At 57.5% G+C, this 14,915-nt stretch overlaps 1 protein-coding gene across 1 annotated transcript in view; it reads right to left on the minus strand.

Moving 5' to 3' along the window:
• The window catches only part of LOC103668017 (cadherin-23), a 264,181-nt gene that overhangs the window by 8,637 nt on the left and 240,629 nt on the right, over positions 1-14,915 (minus strand). The window contains exons 20-24 of the mRNA XM_040624110.1: positions 11,624-11,736; positions 10,310-10,417; positions 4,225-4,414; positions 3,747-3,892; positions 1,342-1,561 (exon numbers count right to left, since the gene is read on the minus strand). Of these exons, the coding sequence (XP_040480044.1) occupies positions 1,342-1,561; positions 3,747-3,892; positions 4,225-4,414; positions 10,310-10,417; positions 11,624-11,736 (777 nt within the window). The remainder of the gene's footprint in view (positions 1-1,341; positions 1,562-3,746; positions 3,893-4,224; positions 4,415-10,309; positions 10,418-11,623; positions 11,737-14,915) is intronic.

Here is a 14,915-nt window from a genome sequence, read left to right on the forward strand (position 1 = left end):
CGGTGGTGAGCTGAGGGCCCCACGCCTGCCACGGTCAGGGCAGAGCTGACCAGAGCTCCTCGGCCTCCTACGGCCCTGTTCCCCGGGCGGTTCGGCGCTGCTGCGGGCATCCAAGCCAGGAGAGAAAACCCCAGGGCCTCTCTCCAGTACGTGCCTCACAACAAGAGCGGTGAGGACGACGGCGAGGACCGTGACATCTCAGCTCTTCCCCCGCGTCGAGCCTGTGCTAAGTGCTTCCCAGGCAGCACCCTGTGTGCCCCTCCTAACACCCTCAGGAGGCAGGCATTCTTAGACACAGCAGATCGGGGAGGGGACAGGAGCTCAGAGCAGTTGAGTCACTTGTCCAAGTCACATAGCAAGTGGGTGGCAGGGTTGGGGTCTCGGGGAGGCCCACCCCTAGTCTGTCATGAGGTCCCAGGAAAACAGCTGGCTTTGAGGGTTACTCCCACCCCCCTGCAAGAAAAGTTTAATTTCCCTTAAAGATTTGTTTTCTCAGCTGATGGGGCTTGGGACAATCTTCACAGTGAAATGACCTTACGTCCCCACTTTGGCTCCTCGTTGTGATAACACCAGGAGAAATGATGGGCTTGTTTAAGGACCTGGCTTCTGCGGAGGCGTGGAGAAAAAGCTTCTCTGAGAGGACTGAGCACCTCCCTTGCAGTCACTGGCACACAAGCGGGTCCCCACACTGGCACCGGGAACCCACAAGGCAAGCGTGGGACCAACAGATGAGAGAACGCCTGGGCATAGCCTGTGACTAAGGAGGGCACACGGTTGTACGGAGCTAACCCCCACCGGCCCCGAGCCCGCGGAGGCCGGCAGCAGCCAGAGAACAGGCCCCATCTTGCCCGCCACGCTCTGTACTTAATTTCCCTGTGGTTAGTGCTGCCCCTTTGGCAGCAACTCGAGCCAATGTCCCTGCTTTGTCCCAAGGATTAAAGATACGACCAGAACAGAGGAGCAATCCTAAGTGGCCTTGGCCCTGCCCCTCCCCTGCCTGCAGCTAACCCCGAGGGCCCCACCCACCCCTGCGCAAGTCCTCTCTGCTGTTCGCCAGGTTCAAAGATGCTGGGAGGGATCGGGAACCTTGGCAGTGGGTCCAGGCCCCGGGGGGTACTGAAGGCAGTGGCTCGGTGGGGAGAAGGCTCTGCTGGCATTTTGGACTTGGTGGAGGCAAACACTGTGCTGAATGGCATGGTTGAGGAGGTGTCCTCGTTAGCAAGGCACCCTGTGTCCCCACAGACAGGGACAGCAGCAGCGGTCGTGGGCTCCCCAGCCGGCCCGGCACTGCTCCAGGGCCCAAGCGCTCACCGCGTGGTAGGAGGCACCCCCGCCCCTCACCTCGGATGGTGAGCGTGCTGGTGGCGCTCTTGGTGGGTGTGCCCGCGTCGCTGGCCATGACGCGCAGCTGGTACTCGGCGATGCGCTCGCGGTCCAGCTCCGCGCTGGTGACCACCGCGCCACTGGTGCTGTTGATGAGGAAGTCCATGCGGGGCATGCCCACCTGCATGCGGTAGGACACCAGCCCGTTCAGGCCCTCGTCCAGGTCGACGGCCACCACCTGACGGAAAGCAGGGGCCACGTGAGGGGTGGGGGCAGGAGGACTTTGCGCCTGAGCAGGACCCCCCCTCCTTCCCACTGACCCACGCTCAGCTCTAGCCAGACACGCCCACTTCCCTCAGCGCCTCGGGCCAGGCCACTACTGTGCCCAGTGCCCCTCTCCAGATGCTAAGAGCACAGCACGTCAGAGCTGAAGGCATCCAGATACGTCAGGTGGGACCAGGGGGCGGGGTGGGGAAGGCACTTCCTAGAACGAGAGCCTCGCTCCCCATAGCCTTCCCCTTCAACACCCTGTTCTCCTCCTTGGCAAGCCCCCCCAGTTGGACCCTGGCTGGCTCAGGGCTCCGAACTGCATCGGGTTCTAGCAGGCTTCCTGGCTGCTGGTCAGACAACAAGATGACGGAAAGGCGCAGTGTTTAAGTCACTTGATTTATTATTTTGAAAGCGTCGTTCGAGGCCATGTGTAGGCAAGCACCTTCCAGATCCCTACACTGTTCCCATCTGCTCCTCCAGTCCTGAGGAGAGCTCTCCTGACTCAAGACCCTGATACATTGCAAGTTTCACAGAAGATTCAAACCCTTTGAGCAAATGTGAGGAACAGTTAAAATAGAAGCTTTGGATTAGGCCAAGACTCTAAAGAGTGAAAGACGTCAAGGTCATCTACTCTAACTCACATCCAACAAGCTGGACAAGAGGGTGTCCACTCAGCTTGAATGCTTTCCAGGATGGGGGGCTCACTACTTCTAATTTACCTGCATACAGTGCTAATTCCTGGAGAAAGTTCTAACACCCATCCAACGGAAATCACTATCCGTCCAGGTTGTGTGTGTGTGTGGGGGGGGTTGGGGAATGCATGGCTCCTGTCAGAACCCTCTTCCTGTATCTGAGGACGGTTCCCAAGCTAAATGCTCCAGCTCCTTCAACCGTCTTTCCACGCCTGAGCCAGTTCCTCTGTGAACTCAGAAGCTGCGCTATCTGCACTGTCTCTGAGCCCCTGGAGAACGGGCTGGGAGGGGGGAGCCCATTGCTTCTCTTACCCCCCCCCCCCATTTGGGGACTGCTCCTCAGGGACTGGCTGCAGTTCCCTGGCTTGCAGCTCCCCCTGCTGGGCGTTTGGGAGAATGTCCTGCTGGAGAGATGGCTCCCTGGGACCTTCAAAGACCGCTGCTAATCTCCTCTCACAGATGAAGAAACTGAGGCACAGCAGGCCTGCAGGGCATCGCCAAAGTTACCCACTGTGGCATCCCGACAACCCTGTCTTCTTCGAGTGGGATCAGGCTAAACCTTTGCCACTGGATCCCGCTGTGCCTCAGGTAAAAACCCCACGACAGACACCTGACAACGAGCACGTCAGCCACCCTGGATCTCCCGCAGTCCAAGTACCACCTTGCTGGACATGCGTGTCTGGCTGAATCCCCACGGCACAGCCAGGCAGGTACGAGTAGGAGCCCCATTTCGCAGGTGAGAAAACCGAGGCCCCGTGAGGTTGTTTGCTCTAGGTCACACAGCACACGAGTAGAGGAGCTGGGATCCGCACTCATGTTGGGTGCGCTCCAAAGCCCATGCTCTTAATCACGAGGGCCTTCCGGCATCTCTAAAGGGCACCATCCTTCCGGAATGAGCCCCTTCAGGGCCTCCTTGACAGAGGGTGATGGAGCAGGAGGCAGAGGGGCCGGGTTCAAGATCAGGCCCTACCTCTTCTTGGCCCCAAGTCTCTTTAAGTCTCCTGCCAAGTGGGGTGAGTACCCCCCCCCCCCGCCTTGGGACTGAAGGGAGAGTGACCTGCCTACAGAGGCAGGGCACCTGGGTGACACCCATCAACCTTCTCTGTGTTCTAGAACCAGCTACAGGCTTGGGGTGTTGAGGCTCTTGGGCCAGACTTTCATAATCAGTACCTGCTTGACTTGGCTTCCCAGAATCCTGTCATCTCCCTTGGCACTTTCCCTCCACCATCCAAATTCACCTGTCCTTTAAGACCCAGCTCAAGCCCCTCCTCCTCCAGGAAGCCTTCCATCACATCTCTCAGAGCACTGGCTCTCCAAGCCTGGCACAGACTGTGTCCTGTCTGGTGATCTCGGCTGGCATCCCCTGCTAGGTGCCCAGGGCCTCCTCTGCCCTCTTGTTGGCTGGGTGAGATGAGGTGAGGGAGACAGATCAGGAGCTCAGGCCAGGAAGGGGAAACTCACCTGGTAGACAGAGACCCCGGCTGGAGTGCCTTCCAGCACCTCAGCCACGAAAGGCAGGTTCTGGAAAGTGGGGTCGTTGTCGTTGAGGTCCAAGAGGTTCACAAACACCGTGGCACTGCTCGTGGCTCTCAGAGGGGGACTGCCACCTGGGGGCGCCGGGGAGAGGGAGAGAGGGGTGCAAAAGAGACAGGGAGAAAGGGGAGTGGGGAGAGGGAGGCAGGCTCAGTGACGTTTCATCCCAGGGTTCCCTCCAGGGAGCAGCCCGGGCCTTGCACCCCCAGCCACCCCCACCCCCTGAGGGTACCCTGGGGTCCCCGCCACTGGCAGGTGGGTGTTACCGCATCCTTAGTGATCATGACACAGCCCTCCTGTACCCAGGCCTCAGGACCCAGGGAGGACAAGTCAGCGGGAGAGGCCCCCAGGACCCTGAGAGTCAGGGGCCACCGCCAAGGTGTGTGGGGCTGCGGGGGGCACGTACAGTCGGTGACGGCGATGATAATCTTGCGCATCAGCTCCGCCTCGCGGGGGTCGGGGTTCTCCCGATCCAGCATCACGTGCGTGGTGCGGATCTTGCCCGTGCTGCTGTTGAGGCTGTAGAACTCGTTGGGTGGCTGGATGCTGTACACCAGGGTGCCGTTCTCCCCCAGGTCCGGGTCCACGGCCACCACCTGCCCAGGATGGAGCCCATCCTCCACTGAGCCCGGCGTGCCCGGGCTGCCTGCCCAGGTTGTCTGAGCTCACGCTCCAGTCCCTCCCTCCCTCCGGGCTCCAGTAGGTGGGCTGCTGGGGGATGGGAGGCAGGACGTTCACAGGATGGGTCAGCAGTGGAAGTCTGGAGCTCCTGGGCTTCTTCACCCCCTCAGTCTTACCCTTAGGCCAGGCCCTTTTCCCACTTAAGCGCCAGCCTTCTGATGTGTAGCAGCGGCCCCTGGCACGCACCAGTCTATGGGAAGCGCTCCGCAGCTCACTCAGGCCGGGCCCTCCTGTACAAGTACCCCGGGGAGGGGGCAGCCCCGTGAGGAGATCTACAACGATGTGCATTTCACGCACGAGGCTCAGCGAGGCTCCCAAGGTCTCTTAGCCTGAAGCGGCCCTGCTGTCCCTCCGGAGCCCACCCCACGCTAGCAGCCAGCAGGCCACGCCGTCCACACATGTTCGTGTCACTGCTTTCCAGACATGTGGGGTAACACGTTCGTGGGCTTTGGGAGAAGCAGGGGGTGCCCAGTAGGTCCCTGATCATGGAATTCTTTGGGGATTAGGAATTCTTCGGGAAGCTGGGAAGGGCTGAAGAGGCCTGAACCTTTGGCTGAGCTTTGGGAAGACTCTGAAACCCTGGATTTGGGGAACCGGATCCTTCTCAAACCTTCTCTTCCTTCCTTTGAACTCTTCAGGAGGCAATTTGAAAAGAATTAGGCTTCTGTGACACCAGGAATGACAGGGCAGGGGAAGGGAGCCGTGGACAAGCCACCCGGGTTTAGAGCGTAGGTCCCAGCAAGTTGGGGCTGTTGTGGGGCTGGGTGGGGGGGGAGGCTGGAGGAGAGAGGGGGCTGAGTCTCCCTGCCTGAGAAGGGGGAGGTCCTTTAACTCTCCAGGCCCCCCACCCATAAGTGCCCTCCTAACCCAGGGCAACGGCCATAACCCCTTCTCTCTCCGTCCCCACGACTGCCAATCTCCCGCTTTGCAGAAAACCTCTCTAGCATGTACCACCCCCAAGGGGAGGCAGAACTCAGGGAGGCACGGGCCAGGCTCAAGGTCACACAGCACGGGCCTTGAGGCTGACCCAGCTCCCACCCTGGAGGCCTCCCAGGGTCCCAGGACGGCAGCAGTACCCGCTCTACAGCTCATCCCTTGCCCTGTGCTGCAGAGCTCACTGTGGCACCAGAGGTGGACAAGATCAATGGCAGGGGGGTGGTGACCGCAGTCCCCAGGGCCGCATCAGGACAGTGTCATTCTTAACTCCAGGACACTCGGCGATGACAGCCTGGCCTCATCAGCCCCTTCATCTTACTTGATGTGGGGCATTTTGTGCTTTGGCAGCAGAATCTGTCCCTCCTCTGGCTTAGTCCCCTGCCGGAGGTGTCTCTGGGGCCACCAGACCAGAACAGACAGATGGGCTGTCCTGGCCGAGGGCCCCCATCTAGCCCCCGGATCTGGAGTGGCCAGGGAGAGAGGCCCGAGCTGGCACTGAGCCCTGAGCCCCACAGGGCCTCCTCCTGCCTGAGAGAGGTGGGAGGGGAGCGGGTGCACCAGGCTGCACCAGGGAGCAGTGGTGCGGGGAAGGCCCGAGGGGCCCTTGCTGTGCTATGGGGCAGGTCACCTTAGTTTCCCCAGTCTCTAAAAGGGGACCCCTGCATTCACAACAGGAGGCGGGGCTCTTAGGCACGTTGGGTGTCACTTCAGCCAGGCAAGTCATTCCACTGTTGGACAAAGGCAACCAGCAAGCCTTGCATTTCTGCAGCGCGTCTCTGGGGCGGGGGGGGGGGGCTTATTCCCATTTTTCCGGATGGGGAAACTGAGGTACAGAGCAGTTAAACGACCTGTTCCTGGCTAGCAGCTTGTTGCTGAATATGCGGAGATCAGTTTTACATGATTGGGGGGGGGGGTTCTCTTCTCTTCCTGCCCCTGAGTGCTAGTGCCCAAGGGTGCCTGGGGTAGCTGCTTCCAAGGGACCCTAGGTGGGGGCTGGTCCCCAGCTTCCACCTCTCGGCCCACTCCCTGGCAGGGTGGGGGCACAGGAGCAGGCTGCCGGCTGTGGCCCCTCCTGCAGACTCCCCCTCCCGGGGCAACTGTGCAGAGTCTCAGCACTCTCCCTCTTCATTTCCCGTGTCACACTGTCGTTTTCCTCTCTCCCTCTCCCCTCTCTTATTTTGCTGGAGGGCTTTGAAAGGCTCTAAATCAATGCCCATCAGCCAGGTCCTTGAAGGAGCCTGCAGGAGCCAGGAGGGAGGGGTGGGCCAAAATCTCACTTGCAAACGGAGAAGGGCCACGCTGCAAGCTCACAACGGGGCAGGTGCATGCCCTGGGTGCACGGACGTGCACGCCGACACACGCGCGGGGACAGCTCCTAGGGCACCGGGATGCAGGCACACGCTTGTCTACACACAGCTCTCACAAGTCATTGGCATTTGGGAGAGTTGTGGGGCGCACACCCTGATCTCCCTCTGACAAGGAAGACCCGACCTGGCCTGGCAGAGCTGGGGGGCCAGGTAAAGTGAGGAAGAAAGGTGAACAATCCCTCAAGGACTAGCATTTGCCAGTGCTTGAATTCCTACAATGCACCTGGCACTGCGCTAGGCACCGGGGTTCAACAGCAAGCAAGACGGCTCTGATTCCTGCAGGGGAGGCGTGGTGACCACCACTATCACTCACCTATCACTCACCGGGTGGCTGGTTAAATACGGACCGTAACTCTATCAGGGGACTTCTACTAGCCCCATTCTCTAGGTAAGAAAATTACAGCACAGAAAGGTGAGGTGACTTGCCTAAGGTCGCAGAGCTGGTAAGGAATGTGTCTGGGATTAGACACTAGACATTCTGGGACCAGAGGCTGCCCGCTTAATCACTAAGCTACACTGCGTCAGAATAAGCTAGCAACCTAATAAAGAAATAAACGCAGAAGTGGGATCAGCTCCGGAAGAAACAGTGTAGAGAGTGGGCAGGGCTATGTGAGGCAGGGTGGTCAGGGAGGGCCTCTCCGAAGAAGCGGGATTTTAGGCTGGGACAGGTAGAGGAGAAAGAGGTAGCCCTGGGAAAAGCAGGGGTGGGGGGTAGAGGGAGAGGAATGCTCTGCAGGCAGAGGGAAGGGCTTGTGCAGAGTGTCTCAGGGGAGGAAGAGTTTACTGGGTTCCGGAGGCTGAGAGGCCAGCATGCATGGTTGGGGGCACTGAGTGTGGGAAAGGTGGTGGGACAGGTGTCGGAGGTGGGCAGCCCCTATGCAAACATGGCCTCCTCCTTGACATCACCTCTGGGTCAGCTGCCCCTCCCCAACTCCCTTTCTCCATCTCAGCCACAGCCCCCACTTCACCCAGGGCCACTGCGTGGCCTTAGAAGGCTTCACAGAGCCCCCGTTGGTATTACAGCATACCCACATATAAATGCCTACAAACCATAAAATTTAACCAGATTTTACGACTATTCCTTTTGAAATTATTTCGCCATGACAAATTGGACTAATAGATGGGCTTCTTGATTTCTAGTTTCCTGGCCACCATTCAACATAGCTGGGAATTCCAGAGAATTCTGAAAATTCTTAAGAATTCTAGAAAATCTAACCTACAACTTGTCTTTAAATGCAATGAAATTTTTTCAAACACTAATTGTCATAATATATTTGGCAGATGTTTGATATAACAAGTTCTAATTTTGAGTTCGCCCTTTTCTGTTTGAACTTCTGAGTCACGATATTTTGTTTTCAGGTCTCAGACATGGAAACACTTGGGGGTCCCCACCCTGTAGCCGCCCCACACCAGGGGAGGAACGGCCCTGAGATGCCCTTACTGAGTGGTGGGTTCACATGTCCGTCTCCCTGGAGGTAAAGGAGGGGCATGTCCCTCCGGAAGAACTGTGGCTCTAACACAGGGTGGGATGGGAACCAGTGGTGGGTTCAAGCAGAAAAGTGACAGAAAGCTCCCTGAAAATGGAAGGGAGCCTTGCTGCTCCCTGTACTCCTGAGCTTGGCGGAAACAGGGCCTGGCACACAGCAGGGGCCCACTGAAGTTCTGCTGAGGTTCCTGGAGAGTGACAGCCCTGGGTAGCAGGCCTCCGGCCTCTTGTCCACACCTGCTAATGGCTCAGAAGGCTGTGAGGAAGGCTGGAGACCCACAGAGGGCCACTGGGGACCAGATCCTGGGAAATGCCCAAGGTCAAGTGCAGTCTCAGTCCAGCAAACCTCTTGGTCTGGCAGGTGGATTCTTCAAAAACAGCTGGTGTCCCATGCAGCCATTTTCTCCCAGAGACACCTGTCTCAAGTGACACCCCCCTCAGTTCCTTCTGCAAGGACTTTCACAGAGACATAAAGCAAAGGTAGGAGTTGACCAGAAAGGTGTTCCGAGGTAGGCTCTTTTGGGGTCCCAGAGGGGGAGTTGTCTTGGCTAAACCCCAAGTGCCCACGAGATGGCAGCAGAGAGTACCCACAAGCTCTCGAGCCCTAGAGAGAGCGGAGGAACCAGCCTAAGGTAGTGGTTTCCACACCCGGTCCTTTGCTTGAAAGAATCCTCACCCGGGGCCTTTGAAAACCAGATTCCAGGCCCTACTGGAATCTCTGGGAGAGGACCCACTCCGCAGGTGAAAGTCATTCAGATCTTGAACACGTGGAAAGGAGGACAGGAAGCTCCCTTTGACACTGACATCCTCCCCCTTCTAGACTCTGTCCCTACTGGCTGTGGTTGGTGAGGGGTCGGGGTGGGGAGGCTAGGCCTCACCAGGGTGGGGCAACCTTCCTGAAGAGCTGGATGTGAAATTTTCCCTCCCTTCTCTCATCCCACCCACGTTCTCCAGGTACTCAGGACCTCAGCCACCTGCCAGGACACCCTGAACCAGCAGAGATGGAGGGCTGGGCCGGGTAGTTTCCACATCAGACAGACCCGGGCTCAAGTCCTGACACAACCTCTTACCAGCTCTGGGACCCTGGGCAGACCCCTCAAACTCCAAGACCCAGTTTCCTCCATAGCCCAACGGGAGCCCTGAGTCCACCTGCCCCGTGAGATCGTGATGAGGATGAGAGCAAATGCAGGAGGAGGCCTCGGGCAGCGCCCGGCACACTGCGGCACTCAGTACGTGGGGTTCCCACGGACTATCAGGTTCACGTCTGTCACAGCTGGCTCAGTGGCTCTGGGGCTGGACCCTGGGGAAAAACCACCTCAAATGAAACCAAATGGGGCACAAGGGTGAGGGGAGACGACCTCACACGTGTGAACCCCAGAGCCGATCAAGGGGGTTGCTCAACCCTGGCTTTTCTCATCTTCCCCAGGATGCTGGCTCCAGTCCAGACTCCTGAGACTTTGGCCAAATCTCCCCTGCTCCCCAGTCTGAGTCCTATCCCTGCACACAGCGTACACAGGGGCATGGGCAAACCTGGAATATTCCTGGGCGAACTTCAGACACCCCACTGGGGTGGCCCTGGGGTCTGCCTTTGGGGACAGTAGCGGTGAAGGAAAGGTGGGGGACAGAGCCTACATTGTATGGCTTGAGGAGGTGGCTGGCACCTTGCCAGGGAGGGTGGGGGCACTCCTGTGGGCACAGACGGAGACACAGCCTTGGCAAGTGTGCTTACTAGCTGAACCAGCCCTAGCTGCCTCAGCGCTGTCCCTGAGCTGCTCGCGCTCCCTTTGACAAAGCCTGAAGAAGCCCACTGCCTCTGAGGACCAGGCGAGGGCTTTTCCCCAGCCTCTGACTACCTTCCACTACGCAAGAGAGCTTCCAGAATTCTGCTCCATGGGCTGGCTCAGAGGGAAACAGGAAGTCCGTCGGTCCCACATGGGCCGGCCCGTAGGGCTCACGCGGGAATGGCAGACACCCCGAGCAGGGCAGCCTGGCAGTTCTGCTGTCCCACCACCACCACTTACCGTGGTCACATCGGAGTCTGGAGGGGTCATCTCCACCAGGTTGATGTAGTAGGGGGCATCCTTCCAGGTGGGGTGGTTGTCATTGATGTCCAGGAGGGTGATGTTCACCTGCAGGGCCACGAGGGACAGAGGGGGAGGAGCCTGGCTGAGCAGTGCGGAGGTGGGGGGACCACGAGAGAGCACACTCTGGGGCCTATGGGACATCTCAGCCAGAATTCCATGGGCTCCACCCACTTTGGGGGCCTCGGGGCAGGCCCTGGGCTTTCTAGCAGCAGAGAGCCAGTTCCCTCCAGGAGGAGACAGTTTAGCAGAGGGATGAATGCCATGACCCCTGAAGTTCTTCCTGTAACCGGGGACATCTCTCAGCCAATCCAGGCTTGGCAGAAGGTGACAGACAGGGTCGGGGACCTGGCAGGATCCCTTGAGATTCCATCAGTCTCAGCCAAGAGCCAAGCAATTTCCCTGCTCACTTGCCACCCAGGTAAATTATTTATAGGGCTCAGAATCCTATTAGCAGCGGTCTCCCAGGATGAAATGGGGTTCTGGGGATTTTTCTGCCAAGTCCCTGGCCAGCCGACACCAACCCCCACCCCTCTGGCAAAGCAAGGATGGGGGACAGCTGCTGTGGGTAGGGTAAGGGCCAGGCAGAGAGGTCAGGGAGGGCTCCTGAGGGAGAGCCAGAGAAATCAAGTAGGATCAAAGAGGGGAGGTGGCTAGAGGGACTTGTCAGTGGGTCTTCCTACTTCCTCTCCGTAGGTGGCTTCCTGCTTCTCACTGCCCCCTGGACCCCCTATCTCTTCTGCAGCCTAGAGCTCAATCAGGACCCTCAGATATCCTTTCTCTAGCTCCTTATATCTGAGGCACCTTGGTGGGATGGCAAGGCCTTGGATGGGGGTTCTGGGCCTTGATGGGTCCTACTTACTCATGGGAGGGAAACCTAGGCATCATTTCAGCACCAGGTCAGGGGCCCTGCTTCCTGTTCGGATCCACTCCTTCTGGCAGGAATACCTGCTCCTTGTAGGAGCCCCGAGGGAGGGGTCTCTGGAGCTCATCCAGACTTGCCCAGCTGGTCTTTTGGGGACAGGGGAGGAACATTTGTCCCTCCTGGGCCCCCCCATGTCCCAGGTGGGAATGCCTTTCTGCCCCCTAGTTGCAGTGGCCCTAGGGCTGAACTTGGCTGACGGTGAGCTGGGAACTGTCACCCTCACCCCCCTCCCAGTGCATCAGGACACAGGTGCAACCTGCAGATGGGCTGGGGAGCAGCGCCTGGGCGGCAGGTGGGGAGCAGGGGGCACGGGAGGGGTGGGCACTCACAGTGGCAATGCCGGTTTTCTGGTTGTGGCCCACACCCCCGTCCACGGCTCTCACAATGAGGATGTATTCAGACTTGGTCTCACGGTCAAGCAGGGAGGTGGTGGTGATTTCGCCTGCAGGACAGAGGGATGGGGTGGCCCGGGGAGAGGGCAGGGAAGGAAGGAGAGAGTGAGGGACATGGGCACGATGTGGCAGCGTGGGTGCAAGTGTGTCTCCGTGTGTGTGCACATGCTGGGGGTGTGGGGTGGCGCTCTTGAGGGGAGAGAAGGTAGCACGCATGCCCTGGGAACCGGAACCTCCGAGATGGCAATATAACCCCCCGACAGGGAAGCATTTTTGTGTGTGGGACAATGCAGGCGGATGAGAGGGCTAAGAGCTGGGGAATAGGGCGGGAGCAGCCTGGCCTCAAGCTCGGTCACAAAAGACCTCTTTTTCAGACTTCTGACATGATCTTACTGGCGCTGTCACTTGGGACTTGTTACTTAAATCCTCCGTGCCTCAGTTTCCTCATCTGGTCAAAAGGGAAAAGTAATAAGGGGCTGTCGGGGGATTAATCTGGTCGACATCACAGAAGGCTTAGAACGGTGCCTGGCACTGTTTGTTCAGAAAGTCACAGAAAAACAGAGACGACACCGAAACGGATGATGTGTTTTACACACGTTCACACTGGTGACTCATTACTGGGCAAGTCAACCCATAACGCATTCAGAATAGTCATAATTTCCGCAGTGACCTTATAACATGATTCTCTTGCCCTGAGGTGTTTTTTTTTTTTTTTAGTGTATAAGCGAGTTGTTCCATTAACTACAAACATTTAAAACTGACCACTTATCGGTCTGTTTTGGCTTTTCTTTGTATTTTGGTGTAACTGAAACACGGAGGTCCCCCTGGTAGCGTGGAGTGGTGTGCTGGTGTTTGATAACTGGCTCCCCAAAGGAAGCAAAAATAAATAAATAAATAAAGCAAGCATTTGCTGATTTCCATGGTGTTAACAGTCCCACCAGGGCCACTGTAAGTGACTTGATGGCCTGGAACAAGGAGTGGAGGAGATGCTTGAACTTGGCTCTCGGGAGCAGGTGTGAGCCGGTCCCTGCCAGCCTCACACATGGTAGGCAGGCTGTGTACCTTTGACCTGGGCCGTGGCAGAGAGCTATGCTTTGAGGACAGTAAGGCCCAGATCCGAATTCCGATTATGGCCCTTTCTATACGTTTGGCCTTGGAAAAGTTAATTTCTTCGAGCCTCAATTTTCTCATCTGTAAAATGGAGATTAGTATGCCTTCCAACCAGAGCTCTTGTGAGGATTAAATAATTAAATAATCAACAGAGCTATGGGTAAAGCTCCCAGCACACAGAAAACGCTTACTGCCTTCTCCAGACTCTGAGAATTCCCCAAGGCAGGGAGTGGATACCATCCATTATTTTTATCCCCCTTGCCTGCTGTGCCTCCTGAGGCAAGTTACTCAACTTCTCTGTGCACGGTTTATTCTACCATAAAATAAGGGAGCTGCACCAGATGGCCTCACATCTCCCTCCCTGCCACTCTGGCCTGTCCCCTGACCTGCGCAGGGCTGAGCGGGGAGCTGGGGGTGGGGACAGGGCCGTGAAGTCACTAAGGCCAGAAACAAAAGACTGGCAAAGGTCGGCCCACCAGGCCATGTTCCTTGCTGGGGAGGTGTCGATTAATTGGCAGGGCGAGGAAGAAATTAATCTCTAAAAAGTTTTAAACATGAACTTGTCGGCATGATAGATGGCTCCTCCTGTCTGGGAAATTAGATCCAATTAAGGCCACCTTTGTGGAGCGGGCCTGGCTAATTTGACCGAGGAGCTCAGAGGAAAACACTTACACCTTCATAGCTGAAGGAGCTGTGTTAAGGCAGCAAGAAAATGTCCATGTCATTATTAAAGGCCCCAGGGTGGAGATGTGGTCCCTGGCTGGGGAGGCAGCCGGGTGCTGAAAGGTCAGCGCGCCCATTACCGGATGTGGGCGGCGGCGTGCGGCTCTAACGTGGCTTATATTATGTAGCGCTTAAAGTCTGGGCTCCGGACTCAGAAGTTCAGGCTCTCCAAGTCCTCGGTCAAGTTACTCAACTTGCGCTATGTACCAATTTCGCCATCCGGAAAATAAGGGCGATGCTGGTACCTGTCTCCGAGTGGCGAAGGCGGTAAACCGGCAGGATGCTGCTCTGAGCACCTGCTCATGGTCATAAATGATATTATTCTGGGCCCCCTGGAAATGCGGGCTCACCGGCAGCAGATACTCCCGAGAGCAGGGAGGAAGGCCCCCATTGTGTCAGGGGTGGAGCGAGAGGCTCAGGACGGCCCTGGACAGGTCTCGCCCTGTACATGTCAGAACCGTCTGCTCCCCTCGCTTCTAGGAAAAGGGGATGAAAGAAAGCCTGAAGGCAGACTTGAACGGTGGGATGCATGGGTCACAAGAAGACTTAATGCCTCCCCCAGCCACCTGTAGCAGCGCTGGCCAGCGTCCACCAGACCCCTGCTCTCTTTCTCAGGCTAGAATGCCTGCTGCAAAGGGGCTGTCAGGCCAGAAACGACTTTCCCAGGCTGCTTTCTGTCTAGGTGGGGCTATCGCCTGGTTCTGGCCAAGAGGATATGGGCAGAAGTGATGCATGTCACCTCCAGTCCTGGCCTACACATCTCCTTAGACAGCACTCCAGGCTCTCTTCCCCTGCAGTGACCTTGGAGCCACAACATGGAAGGTGCCTGGGTCCCAGAATCGCCATGTGCAGGGCGGTCCCCTGAACATGACATTGAATTGCTGGGAATTTCTGTTGTGCTGAGCCACTGAGATTTCAGGGTTGGCCAGCGTGGTACCTTCAGTGCCCTTACCTAATACAGAAACGGGCATTTAGAAGTGGGGGGCCTTGCATGCCCACTAAGTAGACCGGGAACCCTATGAGGGCAGGTCACATCTAATTCCATCCTGTGCCCCAGCACCCGGCACCCGGTGGACAGCAGGCCCCCACTGACACCGAATGAATGTATGAATGAATGTCCAGGGGCCTCCTATTCCTTCCCAGCTTCTGACCTGGGGTCTCTTCTTGCTTTTTTCCTCCCTCTTCCCCCCGACCTTCAAGGGAGAGAGATCAGGAGGGAGGCACAGAGAGAAAGGAGAAGAAAGCTAAGAGCTCCACTGACTGAGCCGGGGGCCGGGGATAGGAGCCCCTGGTGAAAAAGACCAAAGGGAATGATGAGGAAGACATCACTGTGTCAGCACCTGCTGGGTGCCAGGAACTACTCTCGGAGTGCTCCCTCTAACAACACACGTGCTCC

Source organism: Ursus maritimus, unplaced genomic scaffold (assembly GCF_017311325.1).
Source record: "Ursus maritimus isolate PB19 unplaced genomic scaffold, ASM1731132v1 scaffold_7, whole genome shotgun sequence".
NCBI classification, from domain to species: Eukaryota; Metazoa; Chordata; class Mammalia; order Carnivora; family Ursidae; genus Ursus; species Ursus maritimus.